The sequence below is a fragment of the Prunus persica genome, chromosome G4 (genome assembly GCF_000346465.2).
Source record: "Prunus persica cultivar Lovell chromosome G4, Prunus_persica_NCBIv2, whole genome shotgun sequence".
Classification (NCBI taxonomy): Eukaryota; Viridiplantae; Streptophyta; class Magnoliopsida; order Rosales; family Rosaceae; genus Prunus; species Prunus persica.
In genome coordinates, this window is record NC_034012.1 from 5,725,567 (window position 1) to 5,744,255 (window position 18,689).

At 38.1% G+C, this 18,689-nt stretch overlaps 3 protein-coding genes across 4 annotated transcripts; all 3 read left to right on the forward strand.

The window, feature by feature from the left end:
* On the forward strand, positions 974-3,619 carry LOC18780834. Its single transcript, XM_007214011.2, has 2 exons — positions 974-1,064; positions 1,232-3,619. Exons 1-2 carry the CDS (start codon positions 1,052-1,054, stop codon positions 3,328-3,330), a joined length of 2,112 nt encoding a protein of 703 aa, XP_007214073.2. The 5' UTR covers positions 974-1,051; the 3' UTR covers positions 3,331-3,619.
* On the forward strand, positions 4,951-9,664 carry LOC18780709 (putative disease resistance protein At1g59780). Its single transcript, XM_020562576.1, has 2 exons — positions 4,951-8,597; positions 9,393-9,664. Exon 1 carries the CDS (start codon positions 5,076-5,078, stop codon positions 8,574-8,576), a length of 3,501 nt encoding a protein of 1,166 aa, XP_020418165.1. The 5' UTR covers positions 4,951-5,075; the 3' UTR covers positions 8,577-8,597; positions 9,393-9,664.
* On the forward strand, positions 10,530-18,572 carry LOC109949030. Of its 2 annotated transcripts, XR_002271527.1 has the most exons (17): positions 10,530-10,678; positions 10,918-11,033; positions 11,354-11,771; positions 11,912-12,106; positions 12,383-12,663; positions 12,836-12,947; positions 13,142-13,420; positions 13,530-13,979; positions 14,130-14,387; positions 14,473-14,910; positions 15,041-15,322; positions 15,448-15,873; positions 16,054-16,323; positions 16,450-16,917; positions 17,046-17,318; positions 17,435-17,906; positions 18,537-18,572. XR_002271527.1 is itself a non-coding variant. In XM_020563255.1 (16 exons), the coding sequence occupies exons 2-16, from the start codon at positions 11,002-11,004 to the stop codon at positions 17,843-17,845; spliced, it is 4,593 nt and encodes a 1,530-aa protein (XP_020418844.1). In that variant the 5' UTR covers positions 10,530-10,678; positions 10,918-11,001; the 3' UTR covers positions 17,846-17,907. The 2 variants fall into 2 exon arrangements, 1 of the variants encoding a protein (XP_020418844.1); XM_020563255.1 differs by lacking the exon at positions 18,537-18,572 and having other exon boundaries at positions 17,435-17,907.

An 18,689-nucleotide genomic window follows, 5' to 3' on the forward strand; every position in this document is an offset into this window, starting at 1 on the left:
ATAGATTTCAATTGCTTAATAATGTTCAAGTGTGAGTCAATAAAAGAAAAAATCTTCTTAAAAAAGGAAACAGTCCATAATAATCAAGCTAATGTTTACTTCTACAAACATACCTCTTCAGGCTGGGCATGCAGCAGCATCACCTTGTCTGGTCCTCACAAATTGTCCTAAAAATATAAATTGCCATTGCAAGGCCATTACTTCCACAGACTTCAGTCAAAGGACATGAGTAGAGTTTATGAAATGTTGACGAAGCAAATTCAAAATAGACAGGCAGATGAGAGAGGAGCAAAAGATAGAATATCACACAAATTGCCACTGAAAATGCTTAATTAGAGAGACATGAATTTTTAATTAGAAACTTGATTGCTGCAACTGGTGAACATTTAAATATTATTAAAATAAAGGTTTGATCTAGTCTTACATGCGTTAACTCTGACATTTTTTTGAATTTGGAGTTGTTTCCTTGATAAATTTTCATGCCAAGTCCATATTTTAGTATTGAATAGTTTGTTTATGTTATTTGTCCAAGATTCCTAAGTTCCCAACTGTAAGTCAAGTCATATAGAGTAATCTGGCTTGATTTCAATAAGTGCCATCAAACTACAAGTGGGTTTTTGTCTTTAACACGACACTGCCCAATTTATTTCTGTCTTGGATGTGTAAACTGTAGTTGGAGGGAAAAAAAGAGGAACTCTCTAACCTAGGACATTGTCGAATGGTGTTTTTCTTTTTTGGCGTTTTCTTGGTCAATGAGATGTGTTTTTGAATTGTATGTTTATTGTATAAACTTGAAATATGGTCTTGATTGACAGAAGAGAATCCCAAGAATAGATTGATTCTTGTTGATGCCAAGTCATTGCTTAGTATTGGATGGTTCACTTAAACAAGTGCAAGATAGAAAATTTGCCAGTCTTAACTTCCAAGTGTAAGATGTTAGAGGCCTTCCTCTCTCTGGAACCACCATATACGGCCTGAAAACTAAACAAGCAGAAACCGCAAGTCTTGCTGCTTTTCTGCTGCGTTTCAATTGCTTAAAAAGAGAGGAATCATGTTAATCACAGGTAACAGTACTAATTCATTTGCTCCTCCTTTTTGTTAATCACTTATTTTTTACGCTTGAAGAAGAGTTAACTGTCCTACATTGAGTTTACAAACTTAAAATTAATGCTTTGTTTGATACGTTCTGATGTTTTGAAAAGAAAATTAAAATAAAAACTTGCTTTTCCAGTTGTTAGCAGTTTGATTTTCTCAAACCAGCGGAAGACAATGCAACTTATCCCTGAAAGTTTGAGAAAACTTTGGAACGAGTGGGAGCTTCGGGGTATGGTTCTAGCCAGTCTTGCCTTGCAAATTATCCTCATCCTGATTGGCAACTGGAGAAAACATTCAACCAGTAACAAGCTCAGAATTCTTCTGTGGCTCTCTTACCTGTCAGCTGACTCAGTTGCAACAGTTGCACTTGGCATACTCTCCAGCAACCAAGAAGAATCTCAAGGTGATTCCGTAAACCCGAAAGTTGTAATAACCGCATTTTGGGCACCCTTTCTTCTCTTACATCTTGGTGGCCCAGATACTATCACTGCTTACTCATTAGAAGACAATGAGTTGTGGCTTAGGCACTTGCTTGGGCTATTTGTCCAGGTGGTTGTAGCTTTATATGTCGCTTTCAGAGCATGGTCCAGTAAAGAGTTAAATTTTTTGGCAATACCAATGTTCATAGTTGGGATGATCAAGTTTGGGGAGAGGACATGGGTTCTAAGATCGGCAAGCAGTGAGCATTTTAGAGATTCTATGCTTCATGATCCTGACCCAGGTCCCAATTATGCTAGATACATGGAAGAATATTGTTCAAAGAGAGCCCAGGGCTTCAGAGTTAACTCGGTTGAACTAGGAGGGGATAACTCACTAGTTGATGCAGTTGTTGACGGTACCCAAAATGTGGCAATTTTAGACAAGGCCTACGACTTCTTTGAAACATTCAAACTGCTTTGTGCTGATCTCATCCTCAGCTTCCATGATATAGTACACAGCCACTCCTTCTTAGAAAATACAAACTCCGATCAAGCTTTCGAAGTTATTGAGTTTGAGCTAGGATTCATGTATGATGCCTTTTATACTAAGTCAGTTCTGGTTTCTTCTGGTCTGGGTTGCATTCTCCGCGGTATTACTGTTTCTATAACACTTTCTGTATTCATAGCCTTCCTGTTCTCAAAGAAGCAAGCATACAGTGGAGTAGATGTAATTATCACATATATATTGTTGATAGGAGCAATAGTCCTAGAATCTTATGCTGTAGCATTGCTGCTTTCCTCAGACAGGACAAGGCTATGGCTGAATAAGCAAAAAAATATGGTGGCACGTCTCATGGTTCTCTTGCGCAGTGCCGTTTCGTCAGTCCCTTTGGGTTATAACAAGAGGTGGTCTAATACCTTGGCACAATACAACCTCATCACATTTTGTCTTAAGGCTAAGCCAACGAAATGCATTTCTGTCCAGAAGTTCTTATTCATTTATCAGTTGTTAGAGAAGTATCGATACAAAGAGTTGGTGGATATCCCCACTGAGTTGAAGGAGTTGATATTTGAGCAGCTCCAAGAGAAATCAAGGATTGGTTCCAACGTTGAGGCTAGCAAACGAAAACAAGTATGTGCTCGAAGGGGTGACCAGGTGCTTCAAAAAGCACATTGTCTAAAGGAACTTGGCTGGACCATCAATGAGGTTGAGTTTGATCAAAGCATCCTTCTCTGGCATATTGCAACAGATCTATGTTATTATTCCGATGTGAATAGAAACTCGAACTCGGTTCCTAGTGAAAATTGTGAAGACAGTAAGCTGTTATCGAACTATATGATGTATCTTTTAGTCATGTGCCCCTTCATGCTACCAAATGGGATTGGACAGATAAGGTTTAGAGACACATGTGCTGAGGCTGAAGAATTTTTCAAGGAAAAGAAAATAATGAAATCGGGTGAAAGGAAAGCATGCACAAAGCTATTGGATGTGTGCACAGACATCCTTCCATCTAAAGTGAAAGGAGATAGAAGCAAGTCAGTTCTATTTGATGCATGCAGGCTTGCTAAAGCTTTGCAGTCCCTGGAATCAGATAGAGGGTGGAGTAATGAGAGAAAGTGGGAGTTTGTAAGTCATGTGTGGGTGGAAATGCTCTCCTACGCTGCCAATCAGTGTCGGTGGAGTGGTCATGCTCAGCAGCTCAGGCGAGGAGGAGAGCTGCTCACCCATGTCTGGCTTCTGATGGCACATCTGGGTTTAACTGAACAGTTCCAAATTTCAGAGGGCCATGCTAGGGCAAAACTGATTGTGGAGTAAAAAAAAAAAAAAAAAAAAAGCAGATAGGACACAATTCACTCTGAACTTTTGAAATTATGTGTTTAATTCCTTTAGTTTCTTTTCTTGTTTTGAGAAGAACAATTAATAACTTAGTGTGGCTCCTCTGGTGTTTGCCTCAACTCATTGTTAGATACATTTCCCTTGTAGTAAGTTCAGTTGGTTACTAACTTTAATTTGACTCACTTTGGTCTGATTTGGTATCGGAGACACTGAAATTTTTGGTGATATAAAACTACGTGTTTATAGGTAATTCATGAAATTTTTGGTATTCTTGTTTTGTTCATCACGGCAAATTCGTTTTTACAGGTACATTTGAACTTTAGCCTTGTAATCTCAATCATATCATGGACGTATTAACCATAAACAAAAACCATCTATGCTCATGTGAATTTAGATTGACACAAACATATGACATGAGACCTTGTTCATTCTTTTTCTTTTCTTTTTGATAAGCATATAAAGATGGGTAAAGTGTTCTTGATGCAGAATGCATATTATTAGTTTTCCTAATTCTACTTGGATTAGTTTTCCCATCTCTTATTAGTTAATTTGTTTTCCTAATTCTTAAAGATTCCTTCTTGTTAAAAGGATCTCTTATTAGTTAATTTGCTTTCCTATTTCTTAAAGTTTACTTTTCCTTTTCCTAGATTAAAAAGGGTTTTGCCTCTATAAATAGAGTTGTTTGTAATCTTTTAAGGCAGACTTGATTAATGATAAATTTCCTTGCTTTAAACTCTCTGATTCCTTCCCTTTCCCTTCGTCTCTTCGATCTCTAATTCTTCTCCTCGATCCCTTATTTCTTCTCTGTTCTATTGCTCAAGCGTGTACTCTAAACTTACGGGCTGTTTACTCTAAACCTACGGGCTGTTCTACATCAGTTCTGATCTTAACCTTCACATTCACATTCTTCGGAATAACTTACCTGCTCTACTTCATTTCTGGTATAAGATTCTTGTAAAGAAAAGATGAACAAAGGATAATGGTGTGAAGTCAGGCATATTGATTACAGCCCAATTTACCAAATATAAAATCAAAACGTCGTTTCTCGGCAAGTTCCAGCCAGACAAGTCGTCCACAAATAAGCCAATTCTAACCCATCATTAGCATTACTTGACCAACTGGTCAAATCGAGTTTGCAAATTTTTACGAGAAAACAATGTTTACACTTTACAATGCAAAGCACATGCATACTGCCGAAGATGTTTGCAACAGCTTCCAGATTACTACATTATAAAATGACTTCTGTAATAAATTATTCTTCAATGACTTTAGTTTTAGTTAATTACATTTCACACTATGAAAGTTTCGGGTGCTTTTCAAATAGAATTTCCCTATACTTCATTTTAAAGCTCCACGCCACTTCAGTCCAAAATAGGGTTGAACCCATGAACACCACTTTTCCAACTTCTACAAAGTTTGAATTGAACCCACTGCAAATTGGGCAATTTGTTTTCTTTAATCGAAACTGCTAAGACAAGCAGGCAGGGAAAGTGATCATGGAGAGAAACCATGCAGAAGCAGCTGGTGCCCAACTCAGACCCACTGAAGCTCCAGCTTCTGATAATGATCGATATATTGCTATTATTTTGTCTATGGCTAGTTTGGCATACAAGAAGGAGAGCGTAACCAAGTCCTCTGCATTCATTGATTCCATTCTGAAAAATGCTCGGTTTTTTGTCATATTTGTTGTGTTCCTTCTTTGCCGTTATGTAAATCATATATCAATGTATCAAGTGCTCTTCTTCGTCTCTCTTACCCCTTTGCTTCTCTACTTCTACATCAAGCATGTGCCGTTTATGTTCTTAGAGGAAGACATCAAGTGGATTCGAAGAGAATCGAGGCTCCTGGATGCTATTGCAGAGGATGCAGCAAAAGTTATGCATTTAAGGGATCATATAGGTAGAATACAACAACAAATCTTGGATCCCAGGATTTACTCTGTTGGAGTACCTATAAAAGGATTGGATCAGTCTGAGGTAGCATGGTTGACCAAAACCATATCAGTGGTTCGAAAAGCAAAAGACCTATTCAAAACTTTTGAGAAGCAGAGAAGAGACTCCCACATGATAACTTTTGTTGCAATGACTACAAAGAATTTCATGGATATAGAAGGGCTGTTCATTGAAACTAAGCGCGTGAAGGATGACATAAACGAAACCATTTCGATGAAGAAGGTACATGGGATTAACATATGTGAATCGCTGGAGAGATCAAGGTCTATTATTAGAAGCCTGCTGGAAAGACCGATTTATGAGCACGATCAAGAACAACGGGTGGATTTCAAAGGAAGAATTGCCTCTGTAGCTGCTTTGACTTCCTCTATTGTTAACACAATAAACCGCCTCACCGAAAACCCAGCATTACTGCGTAAGAGTATTGGAGAGCAAATAGACTCAATAAAACTGCAATTGCTACTTCTGCATCCCTTTCTGAAAGAAATAGAAGGACTTCCTTTCGAAAGTGAAATCGAGGAGGCATGGGTGAAGGAAGTGGAAGAGGTTATTCAAGAAGCGGATCTTGCCATCAAAAACTTCTCAGAGAGGCCTGCAAACCGAATCAGTAGTTGGAAGGCAAGAAGAAAGCTCGAGGGGGACTTGAGGTGCATTGGCACTGGATTTGCAGAACTTTTAAAGAGGAAGGAAAGATATGGCTTCGAATTTATAAGAAGAGATTCGTCGAAGTTTGTCTATCAATCCCCACATCACAATACCAGTGATGACAAGATTATTACATCTTTAGTCGACAGGATGTACAGCTACCTCAATCACAAGTCAGATGCATTGGGTGAAGTATTTTATGAAGTCACATCGCTATGCAATCAGCTGAAAGGCATGTATAAACTTGTAGACGATGCAGGAATGGTTGGAAGCCGATTTAACTCCAGAGTGGCTTGGCTGAAGCAAATGAGGATTATTGTGCAAAGTGCTGATAAATGTGTGCAAGCCTTCATAGACGACTCATGTATTATAAGGAGATCAAACCATCTATTTAAAACAAGATCTGGGATAAAGCTTTGCCGTGAAATTGATAGAATCCAGCATACTATTAGTCTTGTTGTGAGAAGCATAAAAGCATACGGCATTGAATTGAGGGAAGAGTCAAGCTCAGTGGTCGGTTTGGAGGAAGACATCCAAGCATTGGTGTCACAACTGACAACCAACAATGAACAACACTCTGTTATTTCCATTTTGGGCATTGAGGGCATAGGTAAGACAACATTAGCAAACAAAATTTTTGATCATGGAGCTGTTTCGCGCCACTTTACTCGCCGTGTATGGATTTCTCTGCCCTGGAAGTCCAATGTGCCTTGGGTCCAAGAGGTACATGATCTTGTAGATGAGGAGCGGTACCTTTTAGTTCTAGACAACATCTCCACAGTAGATGAGTTGAATACTCTTAGAGCAGGATTCATTCCAGTAACATCAAGCGGAAGCAGAATTCTATTCACTACACGACATAGTGATTTGGCTAAAAAGTTTAACAATACTCCTCACCAACTTCGACTGCGAACCAAAGAAGAGAGCTGGAAATTGTTTACCCAGATGGTGCACTTTTCTCCAAAAGAGGAAATGCTAGCAAAAGAAATTTTAGGTAAATGTGGGGGTTTTCCACTAGCCATCTTACGTGTTGGATATCTAATGTCTGGGGAAGATGTGACTGCTGTAGAGGAGTTAGAAGAGATGCTTGAAGACATCATAGAGAATGATCCACCATCGTTACAAACATACACCATAGATTCCATAAAACACTTGCTTCCTGAACATCTGTCTAAGTGCCTTTCTTACTTAAAGCTCTTCCCGTTGGACTTTGAAATTCCCGCAAGGAGACTAATTGCTTTGTGGCTGGCAGAAGGTTTGGTACAAGTGCATGGCAATAACACTATAACTTCTGAAGATGTTGCAGAAAAGTATCTATCGCAGTTGATTGGTTTGGGCATGATTCAAATTGTTGAACGAAAGCTTAATGGGGAAGTCAAGACGTGTAGATTACCCTATTCTCTACCTGTCCGCAGCTTGGAGGCTACAAGTTCAAATCATAGAGTTGCTCTTCGTTTTAAAAGAAATGATCTTCCAATTACTGTCGGCGAGAGCTTATCAAAAGTTGCAAGCCCTCTTCTTTCTATTCTCTCCTTTGATACCCGAGAAGGAAATAAACCTGGCGAAGAAATAGGCAACTTTCTTCATAAAGTAATTGCAGATGGTTGCTTCCGACCACTTCAGGTTCTTGATCTTGAACGTGTATTCAGACCTGAATTCCCCAAGGCGATTGGGAAACTAAGCAACCTGAAGTATCTAGGCTTGAGGTGGACTTACCTTCAATCAATCCCAATATTCATTGGCGATTTGCTAAAGCTCCAAACCTTAGATGTGAAGCATACAAATGTCCGTGCTCTCCCCAGTTCAATATGGAAACTACAGAAACTTCGACACCTATACTTAAACCAGAGTTGCAGAAGTAAATTTGTGTATCAACAAGGTGGCAATTCCCTGAAGAATCTCCAGACATTATGGGGTGTTTTTGTTGATAAAGACAGTCCTTTGAAAGATGGGTTGGACAAGTTGATCAGCCTCAGAAAATTGGGTCTGGCATTCCAGTTAGGCAAAATAAAGCAAGAACTAATAGCAGAATGGATTGGAAAGCTGAAGCACCTCAAGTCTTTGAGAGTTAGATCAGTTGGTGAAACGGACGAATCCAGTTATATAATTTTCATGCCTCTGTCTGGTCTCATCAATCTGTCCAGCCTAAATCTTATTGGAAAGCTAGCTCCTCCCATTGTAGCTGAGTTCCCCAAAAACCTCACTGATCTTACTTTGTCAGCCTCTCTTCTTCCAGATGATCCAATGCCCGAGTTAGAGAAACTCTCTAACCTTAAGTTACTCTGTTTTTACTCCAACTCTTACACAGGTAACAAGATGCTTTGCTCTGCGGGAGGCTTTCCACGACTAGTAGTGTTGAAGTTGTGGAATCTAGAAAAACTTGAAGTTTGGCATGTGGAGGAAAAGGCAATGCAAAGTCTCAGAGAGCTTGAGATAAGATCCTGCACAAATCTGAAGGTCCCGAGTGGGTTGAGGCACCTAAAGTCTCTGATCGAATTGAAGTTAACTAATATGCCAGAAGGATTTACAGCAACCATTGCGCAAACCAAGGCTCAACTTTGGGATGACCTTAAACATTCCCCAGCAATCACCGCAGTTAACTGGCACCCCATGCTGAGGAAATCATAGGCTTCCACTCATCTACGCACGGTATGTCTTGTTTTTATTTTTACCTTTTATTTTCAGATGGAAACAGTCCTTGAACAAATATTTGTGTACTGAATAAGTGATTGGAGGAAACCGGAGAGAACTCATGGATAACCTTGATCATCACAGATATGTGTATGTAATTTATCTGTGGCGTGCTTACCATGTGCTATTTCAAGCTATACTTGTGTATATAGTGAATAAGGAGGCTACTTAGAACATGTAGTAAATGCATTTTATTTTCTGTAAGCTTGTTTGGGGTAAAAATATATGGAATTTGCCGCAATTTGGACAGTGAGTTGCTGTCTGAGGTTGGAAGCTGCAAGTACTTATTACTGTAGTTATTCTTTTAAGTGTTGCTGGCTGGTGATACTTCTGTTGTATTGTTTCAGTAAGCAGTTGCTATCATTATTGTTATTGTTGTTGTCACTCCTATAACATATACATATACATATATATTATGGATGCATGGAATTAGAAAGCTATGTTCTGTGAGCTGTTAGATTTAAAGGATGCAAACTTATGTATACAACAAGTTAGCCTTTTTTTGCGTCGAAATACAAGTTAGCCTAGTTTTAGAGTTTTAGGCTCTCTTTTTCCAAAAAAGAAAAAGCTTTCCAGAATTTTAGGTTCATAGAGATGTGGTTCAGACTATTGCTGCTACATAGTGAACTTTAAGCATTCATATTACATGCTGCTGTAATAGAATTGCTCAGCACTTTGTACATTGAACTCCTTTCCCAATGGTTTTCATTTACACAGTAGATAATTTTCCAATTTGTCTTCATTTTTGTACAGCATGAAGAGGAAGTTATATTCGCACTCCTCACAAAATTTGGAATGCCGCGACGGCCTGAAATGCTGCTGTATTTTGTTGGTGTGGAACTTCTTATCTGAAGTGCTGATATATTTTCTTGAGTAGTTTTTAATTTATGACTATTATATAAACTCAGTTTTTGAAAAAAATTGATCGACCTATGGAAGTATGCACCTGTTACATATCTGAATTTGCAATTTATTATTATTATATGTAAGCATCTATCAACTGATTTTGCAATTTATTATTATTATTTATGAAGTTAATTTCCCATAGCACAACAATTAGCTGGACCTGTATCTAACTTGGGCTCTTGTAAGTGGGCCCCAGAGACATTACCCTATTAGAACCTCGCAAGTGCTTTGTGACACCTATTATTCCGACTCTCTAACCATATATAAAAGAAATTTATCATGATCTAAGTCATTAGATGAAAATCTTCAACCCATTGATCACTTTTACATACACATGATTACTTATCTATCTACGTTGCCACAAGATATTTTATTTTGATTTTTTGGTAAAAAATTCTATTTGTTTTAATTTAATTTGAACGTTTATTGTTAACATCTCCTCCTCACAAAACTATTACAAAACAACGTTTCAGTTTCGATATAAATTATTTAAGGATTTATAACACTAATTTAATACATTAAGAATTAATTAAAAAATGACAAGTGACTAATTTTGTGTTTTTCTTTCTAAATGGGCTAAAATGAGTTTTTGAATAAATATCTCATCTATTTTCCTTTTGGATAGCTATTTGATACTTTCTTTCTATTCAACGAGAGACCATATGTAGGCATCAAGCTTGTAGAAATAGTAAAGGTTGTACCGATAATTGATCTCTTTCCACATCTCTCTCATTTTATAATCTTTGTGATTAGTCAACTTTGAGCTTATAGTCAATTAGGAAGTAGCCAAAGAAGTTATGCCTAATATCAATTATTTTAGTATTTAATTTTTGTTCGATTCCATGGATAAGTGTGAATGCCAAGCTGGAATGTAACACAGACAAGAAGATATAGTAGTTGCCAAGAGATCAGAAAATGCTTAACTAATTATATATTCTGCGTTTTTGGGCAAGTCGTCTTTCTTTAATTCCAATTGATTGTAAAGCTCATAAATAAGCTAGCTACTGCTTGCAAGTTGCAGATCATAATGTCTATAAAACTGAATCCCTATTTCTGCAGCTTTGGTTTTTCAAGTGGAGTTGCTGCGGAACTCTTGTTAGATTCTGCTTGTCTTCCCTTCGTATAGCTTTGTGGTAAGTTCTATCTAAGTTTAAGCTTTCCTAATCTCTCTCTCTCTCTCTCTCTCTCTAGATGCATTCAACTTATATAATCTGTACATTACGAAAATCCATGACTGAAACTTTTGTCCTTCATAGTTTTCTTTTAGTGGAAGAAACTTTTCCGGAATTAGAGTTCAATATTTAGGGTTGTTGAAGTAAAAATAAAAATAAAAGATATTATTTTAATAATCTGAAATGTTTCATCTTTTCAGGACCAACGAAGACTTTGGTATTGGATTGAAGAAATTCGTTGGATCTATTTATAGTTTTCGCGGTGGCATCCTCATATAATATATATGTCTGACTTAGAGGAAAGCGTTCCCCTAAGGTTAATCTCTCTATATCATTTATATATATTTTTTAATGATTTTTTTTGCCAGAGATATCTTGGCATATTTACGTTTACATGATAAAAATACCATTTGCGTTCTTCCTCCTTTTTGCCCTCTTGAAAATTTTTCAAGGGATATTTGGGTTCCAGCCCGTCAAAATGCCACACGCACAAACTTATCTGCCGTATATAGTTTGAAAGTTTTAGGAAACAAATTGGATGCCTTTAGTAATCCGATTGTAAAATATTCAAAAACATACTTAGGAATTAGGATATAAGTAGCTTAGCTCCAGTGTTTCTTTCTTTCTGTCTCTCAGGGACAAACCAAGTTATGATTTTGACGATATCGAGAGGCAAGGCCGTCCAACAAAATGGTCCACAGCAGCAGTTAATGGAATTCTTGCCCCAAAGGGGCGCACCCTTCAGCTGTGGAACAATATATTCGTAATTTCATGTGTGGTCGCGGTCTCCTTGGATCCTCTCTTCCTTTATATTCCAATCATCAATGAAGAAAACAAGTGCCTTGGAACGGACAAAAAGCTGAGGAATGCAGCTCTTGTTTTACGCTCACTTACGGATATCATTTTCGTTGTGCGTATTGTACATCAAATTCGAACCAAGCTTGAGGACTCTGAGGAACCAGCCGAAGGAAGGGAGTCAATGGGATGGAAATGGAGGCCCTTGTTATGTGTCCCTCTCATAATTGACTTGCTCGCCATTCTTCCCATCCCACAGGTATTTGAGTAAAAAGTATATATATACCGTAAATTTTTTAGCCTTGGATATTATTTGGTGACAAAAGTTTTGGAAAAGCTCTAGCATCTTTAGTATTATTGCAAACTTGTGTTGAATCTAACCTGTTGTCATTTGTCCAGTTGGCAATAGTTGTTGTGTTTTTCAGAACGAGGGGCTCTCGGTATTTACAAAAATTAAACATTTTGAACGCCTTTCTACTCTTTCAATATGTGCCAAATGTTTACCGACTTCACATATCCAGTGAGAAACTTCAAAAGAAGGAAAGATGGATTAAAGGTGCATTCAATTTTTTTCTATACATCCTTGCGAGTCATGTAAGTTTCATCTCTATTTCTATTAGTAATTTTTTTTTAATATTCCCTTTATTATCATAATGCTGCCTGAATTATTGATTGACTAACCAAATGATTCATTTTTACAATAACTGCATGAAGACCTCCCTTATTTTAAACTTGGATTCATAACTCACATGTTACGATTTATTTATCTATTTATTGATTAGTGGAGTTACTCAGTTTGTTTTTTATTTTTTTTTTAATATCTCCGTAGAATGTTGTTCCAATTATTAATAATTTGTTAGTATATTTTAGGTACTTGGAGCTTTTTGGTACTTTTTTTCTATTCAGCGAGAGACAGCATGTTGGCACCAAGCATGTAAAAATACGGAAGACTGCATAGCTTCTCGTTATTGCAATGATAGTACTTCAAGAAATATCACATTCATAAATGAATTTTGCCCTATAAATCCATCAGATCCTTCGCTATTTGATTTTGGAATGTACCTTGATGCCATTCAGTCTGGTAACACAGGACCAGTAAATTTTCCAAGAAAATTCTTTTATTCTTTCTGGTGGGGAATCAGAAATCTAAGGTTCGTATAAATGAATATAATTAAATCACGAAGTTTTTTTTGCCTCATTAGCTATTCAGTTATCTATGATGCACAGGACCTAGGTTTTTCTTTCTAGAATAAGAACAAGGTTCATGTATAATTAGATTATATATGCCATTATCTTGTCTCTCATGTAACATTAATTTTGCAGTAATTTTGGGACGAGTCTCGAAACGAGTAGCTACGTGTGGGAAAACTGCTTTGCAATTCTTATTGCTGTTATTGGCTTGCTACTCTTTTTATATCTCATAGGAAACTTGCAGGTTGGTGATGCATTAATAATCTATTGATATATTCATATTCCATAAAAGAAATGATATCTTGAGATGGACCCAACGTTGATGTTGATGGATCAAGCTTCATATATTGGACACACTTACAAACTACGATATATTGATGCTCATATACGACTTGATGAACATAATCATCAACATTTTCTTCTTCTTTTGTGAAACAGACATATATGCAGTGGGCAGCCGCAAAAGCGGAGGAGCAAAAGGAGGACGACTTAAGAAAGAGAATTAAGATGAAAGAGGATAGTATAGATGACTGGATGTTAAAACATGGTCTCCCTCAGGATTTGAAGAAAGAAATCATGGATATCATTAAAGAAAATAACGTGGTGGAGAAAAACATTGATGCCGAGGTGGATGTGAAGTATCTATTCTCCATTGATCTTCCACGGACCACTGAAAGTTCTATAAAGCACCACGTGGGCATGAATGTGCTAAACAAAGTATGTTTTTAACCTTCAATCTCTGCCTGAAAGTTCTATATATATGCGTATAAATAAATCTTGCCCTTTTTAATCGATTAATGTGTAAGTTACATATAAATATATATAGGTACCAGTGCTTCAAAATATGAAAGTAGAAGTGTTGAAAACGATCTGCAACCATCTGAAACCACAGATCTTATACCCTGATAATATCAACGTTTTTCGAAGGGGAAAAGCAATTGATTTCATGCTCTTCATCATAGAAGGCAACATATCGATCCAAGAAAATGCCTCAGAACCCACTGAGAGTACTCCTGGGAAAGGTGACTATTTTGGAAAAGAACTTCTGTATTGGGCATCACCGGCAAACTCTTTTGACCTTAAAGTTCCAAGCTCAACACAAAATGTCAGGTGCCAAACAAAAGTAGAAGCTTTTGCTCTCAAGGCCGAGGCGTTGAGATCAATAGTCTTGAAATACAGACGTACCTGGAATAGGATTTTATACAATTGTGACATTAATTATCCACAATTGGAGGAGTTGGAGTTGGCACGAAGTCCCCATGACAAGACTGAACAGGTAGAACATTATATATATCTTGATATATTACTGAATTATTCTTAACTTAACGCCGAAAAAAAATGCTTATGTATATCTCGAGTTTGGGATTTCAATAATGTATATGTGTGGCCATACCATGATAAACTAAGCTTCTTCTTTTTTGAATAGACGTATATGCAGATATGGGAGGAGAGTTTAAGACTACAGAAGTTGAAGGTCTTGAAAGACAACGACATACTTGAGTGGGTGTCAAGAAATGGTCTCCCCGAGAACATCAAGAAAAAAATAATGGAAAACATAACAGAAGTTAACGCGGTGAAGAAAAACATAGATGTTGATGTGGATGTGGACTTTGTATTCTCTATTCTTCCCCAGGACGTAAAAGAAGCGATAAAGGTCTACGTTGGCATGGATGCACTTAAGAAAGTAAGTTCTTACTATGAACATAGCTGCTAGTATATGCATTGAATCTTGTTCTTATTGATCAATTAATGAAAGAATATATATGTAGGTACCCATGCTTAAAAATATGCCTGAATCCTCGTTGAAATTCATCTGCAAATATCTGGAGCCAGTGATCTACAGCAAGAACGATTACCTTATTCGAGCACGAAAACCCCTTAACTCCATGCTTTTCATTATAGAAGGGGTAATTATATGGCCCAATACGGCTAACGAGGCTGTAACAGCGGGTTCCTATATGATCAACCAGTTATGTCTTGTGAAAGGTGATCTTTACGGAGAAGAACTTCTGAGCTGGGCATCACCCGGCAGCCGTCTTTCTGACCTTCCAATCTCGACCCAAGATGTCTGTTGTCAGACAAAAGTAGAAGCTCTTGCCCTCAAGGCAGAGAAAATGCAAAGTACGGTCTCCGAACTACGAGAGCGGTGGACTAATTACTACATTGCACCTCCTCAGGAGAAGACCTATCTGCAGATACTAAACGAGGTGATACGAAAGCCATAAATGAGGCTAAGACCATTTATTCTTAAATTTTCATGCACCAATTATGTACGATGCTCATACCATGTAGGATCTAATGAACTGATGATCAGCCTCTTCTCCTTTTGTTAAACAGACATATAGGCAGTTGAAACCAACAAAATTGGACAACGTTGAGGATGAGGAGTTAAGACAGAAAATGAAGATAATGATCAAGGAGAGAGATATACTTGAATGGCTGTCAAGAAATGATATCGATGACGATTTGAAGACAAAAATCATAATGCACATGAAGTTGAATAAAATTGTGGATGAAAACATTAATGCGGATGTGAATGTGGAGTATCTCTTTAATAATATACCCTTTGGTATCGCAATTCCTATAAAGAGGCAACTCTGCATTAGCACGCTAAAGAAAGTATGTTCCTCAACCTTTCTATAAATCTTAATTTTACTAGAAAAGAAAAGGCAAGTAATAAGAAGCATTTCAGTGCATATCATAAATCTTCTTCTTAGGGACCAATTAACGTATGCAATATGTAGGTACCCATGCTTGAAAAAATGCCTGAAGACGTGTTTAAAAATATTTGCTACGAAGTCAAGCCAGTGACCTACACCCAGGATAGCTACGTTGTTCGAGCAGGAGAGCCACTTGATTTGATGCTCATAATTACAGAAGGCACAGTTATATGCGCCGGCACGAAGTATCTTGAGAAAGGACATTTTTGTGGAGAAGAACTTCTGAGTTGGGCATCGCCCAACATCTTATTTTCTGGTCGTGCTCCCATGTCAATCCATGATGTCAAATGTCAAAAAAAAGTAGAAGGCTTTGCTCTCACAGCCGATAAGTTGAGAAGTTTCGTTTCGCAATACAGCTTAGAGTGGATTTCAAATTTCAACAATTATAGCAATTCACATCAGTTGGAGGAGCAGACAGACAACATTGATAAGATACTGAATGAGGTTCAGGTAAAACATTATTACTCACAATAATAATTTTTTAATTAATAGAATTTTTTAATCTTTAATTATCACCAGTCAACATGTTTATGTCATATATGTTTCTGATGACGGTAAAACATTGAATTAAGGGTTTGATGGCCTAAGTTTCTTCTTCTTCTTCTTCTTCTGTGAAACAAACATATGCAGATGGGAACTACAAAATTGGAGGACATTGAGGATGAGGAGGTGAGACAGAAGATAAAGATAATGATCAAGGAGAAAGAGATACATGAGTGGGTGTCAAGAAATGGTCTCGAGGAGGATTTGAAAACAAAAATCATAATGCACATAAAACTAAATAACCTGGTGGAACAAAACATTGATGCTAATGTGGATGTGGAGTATCTCACTAATAACCTACCGTTCGGTGTGGCAATTTCTATAAAGAGGCATCTCTGCATTAGTACGCTAAAGAAAGTATGTTCCTATACCTCCCTACAAATCTAAATTTACTAGAACAGAAGGCAAAGTACTTTGATGGAATATATATTATAATTCTTCTTCTTATATTGACCAATTAATTATAATTTATGCAATCTATAGGTACCCATGCTTGAAAAAATGCCTGAGAATGTGTTCGCAAATATTTGCTACGAATTGAAGCCAGTGACCTACACAGAGGATAGCTACATTGTTCGAGCAGGAGAACAACTTGATTTAATGCTCATCATTGTAGAAGGCAAAATTCTGCAGACCGACATGACTTTGGATACGGGTACAACGGGTTCATCGATGATCACCAATTATCTTGAGAAAGGTGATTTCTGCGGAGAAGACCTCCTGAGTTGGGCATCACCCAATATATTATTTTCTGGTGATGCTCCTGTCTCAACCCATGATGTTAGGTGTGAAACAAAAGTAGAAGGCTTTGCCCTCACGGCGGATAAGTTGAGAAGTTTCATCTCCCAATACACCTCAGAGTGGATTTCAAATTTCAACAATTGTAACAATTTACAGCAGTTGGGGGAGCTGGCATTTCGCCCCGACAACATCGATAAGATACTGAACGAGGTTTGAGTGAAAATTACTAACCCCCATTTTTGTTTTTCAACTAATTTTCTTCGAATACTTTGTGTTATGAGTGCCATACCTTGAAGGATTTGATGAACTTTCTAGCAAACATATGTATATGCATGCAGTTGGGAGCTACAAAAGTGGACGACATTGAGGATGAGAAATTAAAAAAGAAGATGAAGACAGTGATTAAGGAGAAACATGTACAAGAGTGGCTGTCAAGAAATTGCCCCCTTGATGAGGATTTGAAGACCAAAGTCATGATGCACCTAAAATTAAATAAAATTCTGGATCAAAACAATGATGCTGCGGTGGATGTGGAGTATATCTCTAATAATCTACCCTTCGGTACAGCAATTTCTATAAAGAGGCATCTCTGCATTAGTACGCTAAAGAAAGTATGTTCCTGAACTCTCCATAAATCTTGATTTTACACTAGGAAAAAGTTTTCCGGCATTTCCTCATACTCTCTCACACCTAGATGGTACATATTGTGAATCTTCTTCTTATGTAGGTACCCATGCTTGAAAAAATGCCTGAAGATGTGTTCAGTAATATTTGCTACGAGTTGAAGCCAGTGACCTACACAGAGGACAGCTACATTGTTCGAGCAGGAGAAAAACTTGATTTGATGCTCATCATTGTAGAAGGCAAAATTCTGCCCCCGGACGTGAATTCTGATAACGGAACAGCGGGTTCACCAATGATCACCAAGTATCTTGAGAAAGGTGATTTTTGCGGAGAAGAACTTCTGAATTGGGCATCGCCCAATACATTATTTTCTGGTCATGCTCCTATCTCAACCCATGACGTCAAATGTGAAACAAAAGTAGAAGGCTTCGCTCTCACGGTTGATAAGTTGAGAAGTTTCGTCTCCCAATACACCTCAGACTGGATTTCACATTTCAATAATTCTAAGTCGTGAACTCTTGCAGGACAAGACTGATGAGATTTGGAAACACAGTTGAATAAGAAAATTATAAGTAATGAGATGTAACACCCCGGACCGGCTCCGCCGTAGCACGATATTGTCCGCTTTGGGCCCTCCTCTCACTGCCCGCACGGTTTTGTTTCTGGGAGCTCACGAAGCAACTTCCCAGGGTGGTCACCCATCCTGGGATTGCTCCAGCCTCCCACTCGCTTAACTTCAGAGTTCTTACAACTCCGAAGCCAGTGAGCTCCCAAAAGGCCTCGTGCTAGATGGATGCGGGTGTGCCATATAAGGCACATCACCCCACTCTCCGTTGGTTTGATGTGGGATCTTACAATCCACCCCCCTTAAGGGTCCGACGTCCTCGTCGGCACACTCGCACCACACGGCAGAGTGGCTCTGATACCAAATTGTCACACCCCGGACCGGCTCCGCCGTAGCACGATATTGTCCGCTTTGGGCCCTCCTCTCACTGCCCGCACGGTTTTGTTTCTGGGAGCTCACGAAGCAACTTCCCTGGGTGGTCACCCATCCTGGGATTGCTCCAGCCTCCCACTCGCTTAACTTCAGAGTTCTTACAACTCCGAAGCCAGTGAGCTCCCAAAAGGCCTGGTGCTAGATGGATGCGGGTGTGCCATATAAGGCACATCACCCCCCTCTCCGTTGGTTTGATGTGGGATCTTACATGAGACGCTTATGAGGAATTTGTTTTTCTTTCCCATTATCATGAATTAATTGTTTATGAAGCTTAACTCTTTTTTTTTTTTTTTTACTTCATTATTTTGTTTAACTCCAACGAATCCGACCAAGCAAAGAAGGTTAAGAGAATGTAGAATAA

What these genes read in the sequence shown, in the direction of transcription:
- LOC18780709 (XM_020562576.1), top strand. Translation starts at nt 5,076, where the DNA reads ATGTATCAAGTGCTCTTCTTCGTCTCTCTTACCCCTTTGCTTCTCTAC.
- LOC109949030 (XM_020563255.1), top strand. Translation starts at nt 11,002, where the DNA reads ATGTCTGACTTAGAGGAAAGCGTTCCCCTAAG. An exon ending in CCATTCTTCCCATCCCACAG is followed by an intron (nt 11,772 to 11,911) that starts GTATTTGAGTAA and finishes TCATTTGTCCAG; the next exon opens with TTGGCAATAGTTGTTGTGTT. An exon ending in GCATGAATGTGCTAAACAAA is followed by an intron (nt 13,421 to 13,529) that starts GTATGTTTTTAA and finishes AAATATATATAG; the next exon opens with GTACCAGTGCTTCAAAATAT.